Source organism: Culex quinquefasciatus, chromosome 2, assembly GCF_015732765.1.
Source record: "Culex quinquefasciatus strain JHB chromosome 2, VPISU_Cqui_1.0_pri_paternal, whole genome shotgun sequence".
In the NCBI taxonomy this organism is placed as follows: Eukaryota; Metazoa; Arthropoda; class Insecta; order Diptera; family Culicidae; genus Culex; species Culex quinquefasciatus.
Window position 1 is genome coordinate 138,614,547 of NC_051862.1, and position 17,292 is coordinate 138,631,838.

The window sequence follows — 17,292 nt, forward strand, 5'->3', positions numbered from 1 at the left end:
TTCGGTACGACCCCATAAGCCGAACAAAGCAGGCGCAAAGCTAAACCGAGGTACAAGTGAACCGCGTATGCCGCACGGTGCAGGAAAGCTTTCCATTCAGCTTCACGAAAGTGAGACAACCGCACCACTACACACTCAATCGCAACTTAGGGAGAAAACCATTGCATTGGCGTCGCGAGCATTGAAAACTTTGAAAACGATATAAACGATGAAAAGGTGAGAAAGCTCCTAATGGAATCCAACGAAATCTGTTAAATAAACTTACGAACTCACGTTAAAATGAAGCCAACTTTTAGGCGATTTTAGGAGCACATGGGAAACAAATTGATTGAAGCCGGATGAATGTCCTATGTCACAAAAGTTTTTGCATAAACATTGGACAGTTATGCAAAAACAGACAGGGCAAAAGAAACCAAAAAACTACGATATCTTATATGTTGTAGGAAACATCTGTAGACAAGCTACTAGTATATCTCGAACCACAAAATATATGCGCCAGCATTCTCGCGCCAGTATTCGAAGCTTGATATGACAACTTGTCGACTTAGCGACGAAGCGTCGAAAATCGATGCAGTGTGATTTTTTAGCGATTTTTCCGATTAAAATTCATGCTGAATCGTTTTATTTACGAAGATGAAAATGATGTTCAGCCATAAAGTAAACCCTATACCTTCATTCCCTTGTGGACCACCAATCAGTGAGGTACTCCTGGATTTTAGCTCCTGAAAAGTGCTTAAAAAGTGCAAAAATGCCTCACGGCAAGAAAAACAGGCGGTCCTCACCAGCAGGATCGGCAGATTTGAAGAAGCTAAAGAATGCCGAAGCGCTACCTGCAAAGCCAGGCAGTTTGAGCAAGGACGCTCAAAATTCGTCTGGAAACCAGTTCGCTACCCTCCCTGTGGACGTGAGCGAGAAGGAAGAATTTGAACGACGGGAAAAGTTGCCACCCATTTTTGTGAAAACATCGTCATCGGATTCGGTGCGTAAGTGGCTGACCGGGTTTATCAAATCTGGTGCTTTACGAGCTTCCATTCGCTTGTGTGCTGATGGACTCAAAATTCTACTACCTACCAGAAAGGATTACAACTACGTTCGGGATTTCCTGAACAACACCAAGATTGAATACTACAGCCATGACGATCCAGGTAAACGCCCCATGAAACAGGTCCTCCGAGGCCTGTACGACATGGATGTGAGTGTGCTGAAAGAAGAGCTCAAATCTCTGAAGTTGAACGTGATCGAAGTCTTCAAGATGACGAGACACAACAAGGACATCAAGTATCGTGATCAACTGTACCTGGTTCATCTCGAGAAAGGATCAACAATGCCGTCTGAGCTGAAAGCAGTTCGGGCAATTTTCAACATCATCGTGTCTTGGGAACGTTATCGTCCAGTGCACCGTGACGTGACACAGTGTTCGAACTGTTTGCAGTTTGGGCATGGTGGAAGGAATTGTTTCATCAAGAGTCGTTGTGCAACCTGCGGAGGTGAGCACAAAACTCAAGCTTGCGAAACAATCAACGAGAACATCGAAGCGAAATGCTTCAATTGCGGCGGCGACCATTCTACCAAGAATCGAAGCTGCCCAAAACGAGCTGAGTTTGTAAAAATTCGGCAGCAAGCGACGACGAGGCACCATCCAAATCGTCGCAAAACACCACCAACTTTCACGGACGTGGATTTTCCTGCTTTGGCGTCGCCAGGAGCGAGATTTGTTCGAGTGGTTCCAAATCTGCAGCCATTGCCGTTGAATCAGCGGCCAAAAGTTGCAGAGAATACAACACCTCCTGGCTTCAGTCAGCAACCGAGGGAAAACCAACCAGCATCAACGGATGAAGGCAGCAGTGACCTGTTTTCACCACAAGAACTTCTGAATATTTTCATCGAGATGACAACAACACTGCGTGGGTGCAAAACTCGTGCAGAACAAGTAAGAACGCTTGGAGGATTTATCTTAAAATACAGTTCGTAGTTTACTCGTTCTAATGATTTTTAATATTTCAATGAATTTACTTTTTTAAGTTTTAAGTTAGGATTAGTTGTTAAAGATATTTTTTTTCTTTTTTACTCAAATGTATTCGATTCAATTCAAAAATGTAAAACAATTTGAAGTTAATTAATGAATGTGAACAGTTAATAATAAAACGAAAAATACAACAAAGATGAAGAGCCATACCACTTAGAATGTAAATGAAATGTAATTATTATAAGAAAGTTCAATAAAGACATATTTATTTAAAAAAAAAATTCAATGTTTATCTTGTTATTCATTAGCTGAAACCAGTAAATATTGCTCTTGGAAAAGTTATTTACCATGAAAAACATATTACTTGCATTTTTTTTTATTTCAGCTTTATCTGACAATGTTATTCATAAGCATATTCTCTCGAATTAGTAACAGAAACTAATTTAAAAGCATTTTTTTGGTTGTGGGGCATGGATCTTACTCAATTTTCAAACACAAACATATAATATTTTACAACAAAAAATACAAACGATATTTGTCTTATTCGGTACGATTTAAAAGACAGCATATAAAATTAGAATTTGTATATTGTAATGACAGTTAAGCAATTAATTAATACTCACACTGATTTGGCCATTAAAGTTACTGATCTATTCAATTTTATTGCAAAAATTTAATCAGAGGCGGGATCAGAATATTTTTTTTTAAATTTCAAATTTCCCGGGAATTCCCGGGATTTCCCGGGGAATTGGTAGAAAATTTCTCGTTTCCCGGGAAAGCAAATTATTATAAATTGAGAAGACCCATGGGATTTATACGTAGAAAGTTGTGTTTCACCTTCCTGATTAAAAATATGTTCGACTCAAATTTTCCAATCGGTGAAAATTGCGTTTTCAGAAAAAAGTGTTTTTTTTTCATACTAATGGAGATGCCTAGTAGCTGGGTGCTGAATAGTTGTTCCCAAAACAGCCTCAATTCTAAACTGTTAAAGTGGAACCAATTTACTGTTCGCCAAAAGCAGAGAGTATTGTTATCGATCATTAAAAATTGATTTTTTTTTCTTTTTTGCAGAATGAAAAATTTGTGGCTTTTGAGAACCTGGAGTTGAAGTCAAGAAATCTTAAGAAAGTTGAAGGCGAGATCGTAATTTTTTATAATTTTTATATTTCTTCTTTCAGTTCTTCGTCACCTGTAAAAAAGAAAAACCTATCCTAATCGATTGAAACGCGACCATTTTGCAGTAAAAAAAATCAAAAACTAGACGAAATAATACACATACTACTGATTATAAAACAGCTCATTTACCAATAAGTCATGTCATGAAGTCACGTTTGTGTTTGAACAGCCTCCTACTTTGAAGATGTAAACAAAATGGGATTATTCGAAAATCACGTTACGCATTCTCTCTATTCATCACCCAGCCTAGTAATAAATAAAATAGAAAAATTTAAATTGAAAACCGATTTAATCCCACCAGGGGTGAGATAGAGCCTTTCTTACTAAAGAATATAACTTCTTTCAATTCACAACATCGACTTGATACAAAAAATCTTATGATGAAAGCAAGGTATTATTAATGATGTGTTTTCTAAAAGAAATTGAAAACGCAAAAATTTTACCATATTTTCATTTGAAAACTGTGTATTTTGTTGAAAAGTCTGGCCGCATCCGAAAACAGATGAATATTTCGAAATTTGCGCGGCAACTCGCCCAGGTTCAGCACACTAGCTTTCATCTGCATTCAGAAGAATCGAAATCGGATATATGGGAGGTGAGAACGGCGCGACACAAAATTTTGCAAAATTTTACCACATACGAACATCACTCGACCTCCACGGAATTTATTTTCTCAAAATTCGAGGGTTCGAGATAGACGAGTTCTTTCAAGGTGAATCGATAGAGCTGATTTTTTGATTTTTTAGCGATTTTTCGGATTAACACGACATGAATACGACATATAATAATGCTTAGTTACAAATTATAAAAAATTTACTTGGGCCACCATGTGCCTCCTCTCATGGTACTAAAAAGTTGTCCGATCGGGCTCAAAATTGGAGTGAGGGTTCCGAAAAATGGTCACTTCGACGATTTTCGTAAAACCACATTTTTCGTAAAATAACTCAAACATTTAAGCACATTTTACATTTTAGGGTATCAAAAGTTGTGTCTTTCTATTACGAAAATGTTAGTTTAGTAAAAATCTACGTTATAAAATTTTAGTACATTCCTATCCACTTCTCCGTGTCTTACCACTAGTCGTGGCCGGCGCCGGTATTGATCAGCATGATGGGGGTCTTTGAAATATGCGAAGTGGTGATGATTGGTTCCTACTTTTCTGGAGTTTTTTTTTGAAAAGGACCAATAAACCAAATTTTCAGTTTTTGCTTTTTGAGTGTTTTTCAATACCCCTGACTCAAGGCGGTTCTAAAAACACCCAAAAAGCAAAAACTGGAAATTTGGTTTATTGGACCTTTTTAAAAAAAACTCCAGTTTTCATCTTTCGTCCATGGATTTTTTTTGAATGTACTGGTCAATAACGGAGAAGCATCTACGGGTAGATGCTAATCTACGTTTACATTTTAGTATTAAATACGAGTCTTTCATATGCAACAAGAATCATCTTAAAAACTTTACAAATCACTGGAAAAGAGTCCGCCTGATTGCTTGAGTTTTTGCCGAGAACCAGCGAGTGGATGTTACCGTGAGTTCAATTTGTTGGGTGGTGACGTGCGGTCAATTATGTGGCATTGTGTGTGAAAAGAAAAGAATTTTATTTCGTGTTTCATCCTGGTTGGCTTGCCCACAAGCAAAGGAAAATCAGTTCAATTTGTTGGTTGGTTACGCGCGGTCAATTATGTGGCATTGTGTGTGAAAAGAAAAGAATTTTATTTCGTGTTTCATCCTGGTTGGCTTGCCCACAAGCAGAAGAAAATCAGTTCAATTTGTTGGGTGGTGACGCGCGGTCAATTATGTGGCATTGTGTGTGAAAAGAAAAGAATTTTATTTCGTGTTTCATCCTGGTTGGCTTGCCCACAAGCAGAAGAAAATCAGTTCAATTTGTTGGGTGGTGACGCGCGGTCAATTATGTGGCATTGTGTGTGAAAAGAAAAGAATTTTATTTCGTGTTTCATCCTGGTTGGCTTGCCCACAAGCAGAGGAAAATCAGTTCAATTTGTTGGGTGGTGACGCGCGGTCAATTATGTGGCATTGTGTGTGAAAAGAAAAGAATTTTATTTCGTGTTTCATCCTGGTTGGCTTGCCCACAAGCAGAGGAAAATCAGTTCAATTTGTTGGGTGGTGACGCGCGGTCAATTATGTGGCATTGTGTGTGAAAAGAAAAGAATTTTATTTCGTGTTTCATCCTGGTTGGCTTGCCCACAAGCAGAAGAAAATCAGTTCAATTTGTTGGGTGGTGACGCGCGGTCAATTATGTGGCATTGTGTGTGAAAAGAAAAGAATTTTATTTCGTGTTTCATCCTGGTTGGCTTGCCCACAAGCAGAAGAAAATCAGTTCAATTTGTTGGGTGGTGACGCGCGGTCAATTATGTGGCATTGTGTGTGAAAAGAAAAGAATTTTATTTCGTGTTTCATCCTGGTTGGCTTGCCCACAAGCAGAAGAAAATCAGTTCAATTTGTTGGGTGGTGACGCGCGGTCAATTATGTGGCATTGTGTGTGAAAAGAAAAGAATTTTATTTCGTGTTTCATCCTGGTTGGCTTGCCCACAAGCAGAGGAAAATCAGTTCAATTTGTTGGGTGGTGACGCGCGGTCAATTATGTGGCATTGTGTGTGAAAAGAAAAGAATTTTATTTCGTGTTTCATCCTGGTTGGCTTGCCCACAAGCAGAAGAAAATCAGTTCAATTTGTTGGGTGGTGACGCGCGGTCAATTATGTGGCATTGTGTGTGAAAAGAAAAGAATTTTATTTCGTGTTTCATCCTGGTTGGCTTGCCCACAAGCAGAAGAAAATCAGTTCAATTTGTTGGGTGGTGACGCGCGGTCAATTATGTGGCATTGTGTGTGAAAAGAAAAGAATTTTATTTCGTGTTTCATCCTGGTTGGCTTGCCCACAAGCAGAAGAAAATCAGTTCAATTTGTTGGGTGGTGACGTGCGGTCAATTATGTGGCATTGTGTGTGAAAAGAAAAGAATTTTATTTCGTGTTTCATCCTGGTTGGCTTGCCCACAAGCAAAGGAAAATCAGTTCAATTTGTTGGTTGGTTACGCGCGGTCAATTATGTGGCATTGTGTGTGAAAAGAAAAGAATTTTATTTCGTGTTTCATCCTGGTTGGCTTGCCCACAAGCAGAAGAAAATCAGTTCAATTTGTTGGGTGGTGACGCGCGGTCAATTATGTGGCATTGTGTGTGAAAAGAAAAGAATTTTATTTCGTGTTTCATCCTGGTTGGCTTGCCCACAAGCAGAAGAAAATCAGTTCAATTTGTTGGGTGGTGACGCGCGGTCAATTATGTGGCATTGTGTGTGAAAAGAAAAGAATTTTATTTCGTGTTTCATCCTGGTTGGCTTGCCCACAAGCAGAGGAAAATCAGTTCAATTTGTTGGGTGGTGACGCGCGGTCAATTATGTGGCATTGTGTGTGAAAAGAAAAGAATTTTATTTCGTGTTTCATCCTGGTTGGCTTGCCCACAAGCAGAAGAAAATCAGTTCAATTTGTTGGGTGGTGACGCGCGGTCAATTATGTGGCATTGTGTGTGAAAAGAAAAGAATTTTATTTCGTGTTTCATCCTGGTTGGCTTGCCCACAAGCAGAAGAAAATCAGTTCAATTTGTTGGGTGGTGACGTGCGGTCAATTATGTGGCATTGTGTGTGAAAAGAAAAGAATTTTATTTCGTGTTTCATCCTGGTTGGCTTGCCCACAAGCAAAGGAAAATCAGTTCAATTTGTTGGGTGGTGACGCGCGGTCAATTATGTGGCATTGTGTGTGAAAAGAAAAGAATTTTATTTCGTGTTTCATCCTGGTTGGCTTGCCCACAAGCAGAAGAAAATCAGTTCAATTTGTTGGGTGGTGACGCGCGGTCAATTATGTGGCATTGTGTGTGAAAAGAAAAGAATTTTATTTCGTGTTTCATCCTGGTTGGCTTGCCCACAAGCAGAAGAAAATCAGTTCAATTTGTTGGGTGGTGACGTGCGGTCAATTATGTGGCATTGTGTGTGAAAAGAAAAGAATTTTATTTCGTGTTTCATCCTGGTTGGCTTGCCCACAAGCAAAGGAAAATCAGTTCAATTTGTTGGTTGGTTACGCGCGGTCAATTATGTGGCATTGTGTGTGAAAAGAAAAGAATTTTATTTCGTGTTTCATCCTGGTTGGCTTGCCCACAAGCAGAAGAAAATCAGTTCAATTTGTTGGGTGGTGACGCGCGGTCAATTATGTGGCATTGTGTGTGAAAAGAAAAGAATTTTATTTCGTGTTTCATCCTGGTTGGCTTGCCCACAAGCAGAGGAAAATCAGTTCAATTTGTTGGGTGGTGACGCGCGGTCAATTATGTGGCATTGTGTGTGAAAAGAAAAGAATTTTATTTCGTGTTTCATCCTGGTTGGCTTGCCCACAAGCAGAAGAAAATCAGTTCAATTTGTTGGGTGGTGACGCGCGGTCAATTATGTGGCATTGTGTGTGAAAAGAAAAGAATTTTATTTCGTGTTTCATCCTGGTTGGCTTGCCCACAAGCAGAAGAAAATCAGTTCAATTTGTTGGGTGGTGACGTGCGGTCAATTATGTGGCATTGTGTGTGAAAAGAAAAGAATTTTATTTCGTGTTTCATCCTGGTTGGCTTGCCCACAAGCAGAAGAAAATCAGTTCAATTTGTTGGGTGGTGACGCGCGGTCAATTATGTGGCATTGTGTGTGAAAAGAAAAGAATTTTATTTCGTGTTTCATCCTGGTTGGCTTGCCCACAAGCAGAAGAAAATCAGTTCAATTTGTTGGGTGGTGACGCGCGGTCAATTATGTGGCATTGTGTGTGAAAAGAAAAGAATTTTATTTCGTGTTTCATCCTGGTTGGCTTGCCCACAAGCAGAGGAAAATCAGTTCAATTTGTTGGGTGGTGACGCGCGGTCAATTATGTGGCATTGTGTGTGAAAAGAAAAGAATTTTATTTCGTGTTTCATCCTGGTTGGCTTGCCCACAAGCAGAAGAAAATCAGTTCAATTTGTTGGGTGGTGACGCGCGGTCAATTATGTGGCATTGTGTGTGAAAAGAAAAGAATTTTATTTCGTGTTTCATCCTGGTTGGCTTGCCCACAAGCAGAGGAAAATCAGTTCAATTTGTTGGGTGGTGACGCGCGGTCAATTATGTGGCATTGTGTGTGAAAAGAAAAGAATTTTATTTCGTGTTTCATCCTGGTTGGCTTGCCCACAAGCAGAAGAAAATCAGTTCAATTTGTTGGGTGGTGACGCGCGGTCAATTATGTGGCATTGTGTGTGAAAAGAAAAGAATTTTATTTCGTGTTTCATCCTGGTTGGCTTGCCCACAAGCAGAAGAAAATCAGTTCAATTTGTTGGGTGGTGACGCGCGGTCAATTATGTGGCATTGTGTGTGAAAAGAAAAGAATTTTATTTCGTGTTTCATCCTGGTTGGCTTGCCCACAAGCAGAAGAAAATCAGTTCAATTTGTTGGGTGGTGACGCGCGGTCAATTATGTGGCATTGTGTGTGAAAAGAAAAGAATTTTATTTCGTGTTTCATCCTGGTTGGCTTGCCCACAAGCAGAAGAAAATCAGTTCAATTTGTTGGGTGGTGACGCGCGGTCAATTATGTGGCATTGTGTGTGAAAAGAAAAGAATTTTATTTCGTGTTTCATCCTGGTTGGCTTGCCCACAAGCAGAGGAAAATCAGTTCAATTTGTTGGGTGGTGACGCGCGGTCAATTATGTGGCATTGTGTGTGAAAAGAAAAGAATTTTATTTCGTGTTTCATCCTGGTTGGCTTGCCCACAAGCAGAAGAAAATCAGTTCAATTTGTTGGGTGGTGACGTGCGGTCAATTATGTGGCATTGTGTGTGAAAAGAAAAGAATTTTATTTCGTGTTTCATCCTGGTTGGCTTGCCCACAAGCAAAGGAAAATCAGTTCAATTTGTTGGTTGGTTACGCGCGGTCAATTATGTGGCATTGTGTGTGAAAAGAAAAGAATTTTATTTCGTGTTTCATCCTGGTTGGCTTGCCCACAAGCAGAAGAAAATCAGTTCAATTTGTTGGGTGGTGACGCGCGGTCAATTATGTGGCATTGTGTGTGAAAAGAAAAGAATTTTATTTCGTGTTTCATCCTGGTTGGCTTGCCCACAAGCAGAAGAAAATCAGTTCAATTTGTTGGGTGGTGACGTGCGGTCAATTATGTGGCATTGTGTGTGAAAAGAAAAGAATTTTATTTCGTGTTTCATCCTGGTTGGCTTGCCCACAAGCAGAGGAAAATCAGTTCAATTTGTTGGGTGGTGACGCGCGGTCAATTATGTGGCATTGTGTGTGAAAAGAAAAGAATTTTGTTTTGTGTTTCATCCTGGTTGGCTTGCCCACAAGCAAAGGAAAATCAGTTCAATTTGTTGGGTGGTGACGCGCGGTCAATTATGTGGCATTGTGTGTGAAAAGAAAAGAATTTTGTTTCGTGTTTCATCCTGGTTGGCTTGCCCACAAGCAGAGGAAAATCAGTTCAATTTGTTGGGTGGTGACGCGCGGTCAATTATGTGGCATTGTGTGTGAAAAGAAAAGAATTTTGTTTCGTGTTTCATCCTGATTGGCTTGCTCAAGTCCTTCCTACATCATCGTTGATCGGGAGGCACGACGTCGTGTGAATTGTTGCATTAAAATAAGTTTAAGTATTACTGTAAATGACTGTAAAAAGTCCTTCCTATATCATCAATGTCGTCTGGGTAATCGTGATGAAAAATTACATTTATTCAGTATTTAAATACCTGTGCGCGAGTGTTTTGGTGTGCTAATTAGAAAGACCTTCCCATAGCATCGTTGCTCGGAAGGCTCGCCGACGGGTTTGTTATGAAAGTCCTCCCCATAGCATCGTAGCTCGGGAGGCATCGAAAAGCCAATACCTTATCCTACTAACCCAAAAAAAAAAATCACGTGATGCTTGAAGGAGATGCTGTGGATTCAACGGTCTCAAGCGGTATCAACAAGTATATAGCGAAAAACTATGTGCTTGATGAGTCTGCAACTTCAACTATCGGACTAACATTCCTCCCTTTTGTTGAACTGCAGGCTTCTTGGGAGGGCGCCGGTATTGACTAATAAAGTCGGGGTCTTCAGGGGTTAAACAGTGAACGGATGGTTGGCTCCCACTGATCATTTTTGATTCATTGTTTAACTTCAGCTGATCTGTCAATAACGGAGTAGCAGCTCATTGGCAGTCAACCATGCTCATGCTCATGCTCATGCTCATGCTCAGAACCAGCGAGTGGATGTTACCGTTCCAACTGATTTGTGGGGGTTGAGTTTTGGGGTGTTAATAACACTTGATTTTCATGATTTGTTCCAGAACGTTGTAAGAAATTTAAATTTCGAATTCATTTTCAGACGTAAATTAAATATGCAATCAAAAGTACTTTTCAGACGTTTTGATATTTTGCTTTTTTTATGATTGATAAAAACGGAGCATTACATTTAATATCAACTAGTGAAATTATACTGATTCCCATGAACTAGAAAATACCTTCAATTTTTTTATAATCCAACTGATAAGCTTCCCAGAACGCATAACAACACCCATTTCTCTCACTCAGTTCCGTCACAATCAGTTATCGCGCGCACTGCACACAAATGTTACCCACCACTTTGCTATTCATGAATGATTAAATTATTTATCACTAACCAAAAACGGCTCGCGCGGTGATGTTTGTGTTGTTTCAGTTCTATTTTCGTACGTCAGAACCCATTATCACACCCTGGCTTCACGATGTCTGCCCATTCCAGCAGGGTGGGAACGGGGGACACTGTGGTGACATCACCACACGGGACTCTAACCGATTCTGAAGTGTGGGCACTAATTAATGATCTCACCTTGCTATGTTTGTTTGTTTGCAGATTTGTGATTTCGGCCTGGCACGGGTAGCGGACCCCGAGCACGACCACACCGGCTTCCTGACGGAGTACGTCGCCACCAGATGGTACCGGGCACCGGAAATCATGCTGAACTCCAAGGTAACACGCTGATCTTTGGGAGAGGCTTTTAAGAACAATCGGTATCAATTGTCCCTTTTCGTTCCAGGGTTACACCAAGTCCATCGACATCTGGTCCGTCGGCTGCATACTGGCGGAGATGCTCAGCAACCGGCCCATCTTCCCCGGCAAGCACTACCTGGACCAGCTGAACCACATCCTCGGCGTGCTCGGGTCGCCCTCGCAGGAGGACCTCGAGTGCATCATCAACGAGAAGGCCCGCAGCTACCTGCAGTCGTTGCCGTACAAACCGAAGGTGCCCTGGTCGCGGTTGTTCGCAAACGCCGACCCGAACGCGCTTGACCTGCTCGGCAAGATGCTCACCTTTAACCCGCACAACCGGATCTCGGTCGAGGAGGCGCTCGCCCATCCGTACCTCGAGCAGTACTACGATCCCGCCGACGAGGTAAGTAATTGAACTTGCACATAGAACTTGTACTTGTTCCAACCGATTCGGATTGATTTTCCCAAAATCCCAACAACTGTACTCACATTCTTCCAACTCTGACTAGAGCTAATGTGCGTTATTGCCACTCAAGGTGTACGCGAAATCGTTGTGGTACACAGAAAACTCGTCACCGAACGTGACCATTTTTCGCTGCTTCCATGGTTGAGCCGTCGCTCAGAAGGATTGATTTGTGAATCAGCTGGTTTCTCTGCACTCTCTGGTGCACTCAGGCGGCATCACAAATGTCTATCATTACGCCGGAAGCTTGGGGGAACGCGCCAGTAGACGATGACGACGGGATGATGTAATGTAAACGATTCTGTGCAGGATTGAACCATAAGCACACGTGCTTGTTGATTGCACTGAAGGAATTGTGCTTCTTTCAAGCACTTCCACAAGCTTATCGTCGAACCCTGGTACGGCACAGCGACACTCTCGCAGTTGAACCCTAATTGGAAACCGAACACGTATCATCGTTAGGGTGGTTCACGAGCTAATGTAACATCGTTTCGTTCCTTAGAAGGAATGAGCCGTTTGAAGTAGCTTCTTTCGTGCCAATACGTACAGAATACGAAGATTGGCGGTTCGTCTCGGATGCTTATCGTCCTGTGCCGTTCCCCTCCCTTCAACTGAACGTATCCTGATCCGAGTTTGCTGACTAGCACCATCACTGCTGTCATCATTATCACGCTTATCGGGGCAGAAATAGCGAAGCACGAACGATTTGCGCACTCGAGCTCGAGCAGCCATCACCAGAATAGTGGTAGCAGCAGCAGTGGTTTCATGGCTCTGGGATGCACTTCTGCACAGACTGTGACGTGATGAGTTGGTTGCGTGCTCATTCATCATGGTGGCGAAATAACGAAAAATGTAAAAAAAAAAGATTTTAGGGGATCCACCTGGCTCGATTCCTCAGGAAAAATTACCCGAGCAGGGGTAAATAACACAAGAATACCAAATAACAGAGACCAAAATGTGCCCTTGGTTGCCCAGTTATAGATGGCAAAATACCATAAAATCATACCAAAATCTTGTATGTGGAAGACCACAAGAGCAACTCTCTACGAATTCGGCCGATTTCGACCATTTTTATTTCTTGTATTTTTTTATTTGGCTCAAACTTTGTGGGGGGGGGAGCTTTCCTATGACCAAATAAGCTATTTTGCGTCATTGGTTCACCCATACAAGTCTTCATACAATTTTGGCTGCTGTCCATACAAAAATGGTACGTAAATATTCAAACAACTGTAACTTTTGAGTGATTTTTCTGACCAATTCGGAGTCTTCTGCAAAGTTGTTGGTATTGTTGAGGATTTTTGAGAAAAAAATAGGAACACGGAAAAAAAATTGCAGATTTTTTAATCATTTTTTTTTTCACAAAAACTTAATTTCCCAAAATACATATTTTTTTGATATGTTATAGGGGACAAAAATCCGCAACTTTTGAACTATAGAGAAAGACATAATGGACATTTGGCATAATGGGTTTTCAAGATGGACGTTTGGCATAATGGACGTTTGGCATAATTGGTCCAAGACATCAGGGACGTTTGGCTTAATGGACATTTGGCATAATGGACGTTTGGCATAATTCGTTCAAAAACCATCAAGGACGTTTGGCATAATGGACGTTTGGCATAACTATTACTAGCTTGTTTTTTTGTTAAGTATTTGTCATTTTTACGAATGAAAATGTATATTTTTTACCTTTTTTATGTTACTTTAAGAGATTATCTTTTTTTTCTATAAAAAAAATAGGTATCTCTATATTTTTTCCCCAATAGTAAATTCTTTCCTTTTTGAATAATTCACAATAAATCTTTTCAATGAAATTTTGATATTTTTATCAAATAATTAGTATAAAGAAGAAAATATCTCTTGTTAGCTTAAGATTTTCCCCTTTCAATATAATTAGCAATAAATTTTTAAATGAAATTTTCCCTTCTTTTATATGAAATTCATGATGAGAAAAACCTCTTCAAATCTTCGACAATTGAGTTTTTATGATGCAATTTTCCCTTCTTTTGATCAAAATTTTACTTGAAGAAGGAAATCTCTAAATAAATTCACATTTTTCCCTTCTTTTTTTCGAATTTAATCTAAAGAAACCCCAGAACTGGGCAGCACTCATCCGACACGAGACTAGCGGATAGATTCACAGACACAGAGAACACAGTTCTAGATGACCGAGAGAATTATGCCCTCGAGTCCATTTTCAAGATAAAGTTCATCCTTCAAAAACAAAAAGTGTTCCCTAAGGGAACTGAACCAGAGACCTTAAATAGACTAACTCAATGACTAAACTGCCTTGGCCACAGCAGCTTGGTGACACAAGAGTAGTCAGATTTCGATGTATGACTCTTGTTGCAGATTTACTGTTTCAATTAATTAATTAAATTAATTGTTTTGTAGGTGTGAGTTGGTACCATTATTCTATCGAGTTTAGCATTGAGCTCTCTATAAATTTTAATGGAATTATACTCTCGATCCTGTATTTTGGGTGAATGGATGTCGCTTTTCTTTGCTTTACTTTAAATATTTTGCAAGTTTTTTTTATTCAATTTTCCCATCATTTTTTATATTTAACTTGAAGAAGGGAAATTCTCTTATAGATGTTGTCTTTAAACATTTATATAATTTCTGCACATTTTTTCTCTGTTGGTTTAATTTTTGCAATAAGTTGTTTATGGAATTTTCCCTTCTTTTATTTATTCAATACTAATCTTAAAGAAGGGACAACTGCCCAAAAAAAAAAGAATAAATGCTGATTAAATGTTATTTTTAAGAGAGGTAGGTGAAATACATAAAAATATTGCGATAGTCAAACATTTAAAGAGTGTCAAAATGTGAATCTTTAAATTTACTTTTCCTTCAATAAGTTGAATTTTATATAAATAAATATAAATTTATGAAAAAATGAATAATCGAAATTAATTGTCAAATATTCGAAAAGTGTTGTTTTTAGAGATTTTCCCTTCTAAAAGTTGAATTTAAAAATAAAAGAAGGGAAAATTTCATTACTTATTTGTCAAATATATATAAAGAAAAAATGTACATCCCTTATTAAGAATGAATATTAAAGAAGAAAAAATTGCATAAAACAATAATTGCAAAATTTTGAAAAAAAAACAAACAGCACATTTTTTGAGAGATTTTACCTTATTTTAGCTTTAAAATAAAAGAAGAGCAAATTGCTTTAAAAAAATTAAATGCATTTCGTTAAAGAAGAGCAAAATGTCCATACATTCTTTAGGTTGAATTTGAAAAAGGAGGGAAAAGGGTAAACAGTATAAAATCTTCATTGCTGAATATTCAAAGACTGGCAAAACTTACATCACTTTGTAAGGTTGAATTTAAAATAAAAGAAGGAATAATTGAATACAAAAAAATAGCTGCAAAATATTTCAAAAGAAGACAAATCTCAAAAAAATACATTTTATATTTATGAAAAATTGCATTTTAAAGCTTTATTAAGAAAAAAAGGAAAAAAATACATCTATTGGGAGAAAATGACAAAGATACTAGATTTCTTGAAAACAAAAATCATTTTTAAAGTAAAGTTATCTGCCAAGAAAAAAGGAAAAAAAAACCTATAAATTATTATTCTTTACAAAAAATAAATACTAATTGAACAAAAAAAGCTAGCAAAAATCATGCCAAACGTCCTTGATGGGTTTTGAACGAATTATGCCAAACGTCCATTATGCCAAATGTCCATTATGCCAAACGTCCCTGATGTCTTGGACCAATTATGCCAAACGTCCATTATGCCAAACGTCCATCTTGAAAACCCGTTATGCCAAATGTCAACCAGAGGTCCAATCTTTAATGTCTCTTAGACAATTTTATAGCAAATTTTCTGAACTTTAAAAAAAAATCTTTGGAAATGGTCACTCATGGTCACTATTTTTAAAATAGAAAAACTGCAAATATTTCGCTAAAATCAAATTTTCAATGGCTAAATCTTGAAAACAGAGCCCTTTATTAAAAAATCTGTTATCTTTTCGATTGCAAATTTGATTTTACATGAAAAAATAACGTCAAATAAGTTTTTGCATGTAATTTCGATTTTTTCCAAAAATCACTATTTTTTTCAAAAAATTATAACTTGGCGGCAGATTTTTTGACCATGTTTCTCTATGGCTCAAAAGTTGCGGGTTTTTGTCCCCTAAAACATATCAAAAAATCTCAAAAATCAAAAACTACTTATTTTGGGAAATTGAGTTTTTTTTTTTGGAAAAACGTTAATCAAAAAATTCGCAATTTTTTTCCATGTACCTATTTTTTTCTCAATAGTTCTCAACAATACCTACAACTTTGCCGAAGACACCAAATTGATCAGAAAAGTAACTCAAAAAATACAGCTGTTTGAATATTCATGTACCATTTTTGTATGGACAGCAGCCAAATTTGTATGAAGACTTGTATGGGTGAACCAATGACACAAAATAGCTTATTTGGTCATAGGGAAGGCCCCTACAAAGTTTGAGCCAAATCAAAAAATACAAATTAAATCCATTTCCGGTTTTGGTAGAGAATTGCTCACAACAATACCAAACATGTTATACCAAAGGTAAAATAATAACACAAAATAAAACCATTTTAAATACCAAGTTGAGCTATTCTGGATTTTGGAACATTGCTTGAATACCAAAATTTTATATTGCCATGGTTTTATTTTTTGGTACTCCCACGCCCTTGGAACAATTTTTTACAATAGCCTAGAAGAAATTAAAAATTGATTAAAATCAATTTTGTTATTTGTGGTGTTTGGATTTTGCAGGCCAAGAATTGAAACCTAAGAGCATGCAATGGCACTGATCTTGTTGCGTGCTCTTCGGTTGACGTCCACGTAAGGAACATCCTGGAAGGAGCGCAACTAACTACTTCCGTAGTTCTGTTAGATCATCCGAATTATTTTGATCAGAACAGTATAGCTCTGGTTCCTTGCGAGTGTCCTATTTTCTTACCTCCACGTTGGCTTGGTTTTCATGATGACCTAGCTGGTGGCCTGTGGAAACGGATCGTAAACCTTTGACCACCGCGGGTTAGAGTCGAGACGGCTAAAAGAAAGGGGCGCGACAATGTGGGAAAGGGAAGTAATTTGTGATTGTAGACGGTATTGCTTTGATTCGCAGTATGTTGAGTCAACTGCTGTGGATGTACCTGAAACATCGCACAACGGGGTTTCTCTTCTCTTCATTCACAGCTACCACCTATCTCCTATTTTTATTTTGCTCTTCTGATTCCCAATTCTTCACTGATTCTTCTATTTAATATCCAACATTTGATTTTAATTTTACTAACTTTTGATTCTCTTATCTCTCAAAGCTTTTCCACTCTTTTCTATCAATTGATACTGCTGTAACAAACTTTGTTTTGTTTTTTTTTCCCTTAAAATATACTTTTCCTTAATGTACTAGTAATATCAGGTCTATTTATCATTCGCCTAATCTTTTTTGATTTTATTGCGAATTTATTTATTTGAATAATTCTTTATCTGTCCTATAAATTATCATTACTATAATCTAAGCTTGTTTTGTATCTCTATTTATTAACTATTGTCTAATTTTACATCTAATACATCTAGCTTCTCATTTTTATTCTTCAAAATACGCTCATCATTCTCTTACTATTGATACTTGATTTTTATAAAATAAATTCTCTTTTACTGTCAATTGTTTTCAATCTTCACCCTTTTTTCAA

General features: G+C 38.3%; 1 protein-coding gene across 1 annotated transcript in view; it reads left to right on the forward strand.

Moving 5' to 3' along the window:
* The window catches only part of LOC6036655 (mitogen-activated protein kinase 1), a 167,389-nt gene that overhangs the window by 142,910 nt on the left and 7,187 nt on the right, over window positions 1-17,292 (forward strand). The window contains exons 6-7 of the mRNA XM_038258490.1: window positions 11,004-11,120; window positions 11,188-11,544. Of these exons, the coding sequence (XP_038114418.1) occupies window positions 11,004-11,120; window positions 11,188-11,544 (474 nt within the window). The remainder of the gene's footprint in view (window positions 1-11,003; window positions 11,121-11,187; window positions 11,545-17,292) is intronic.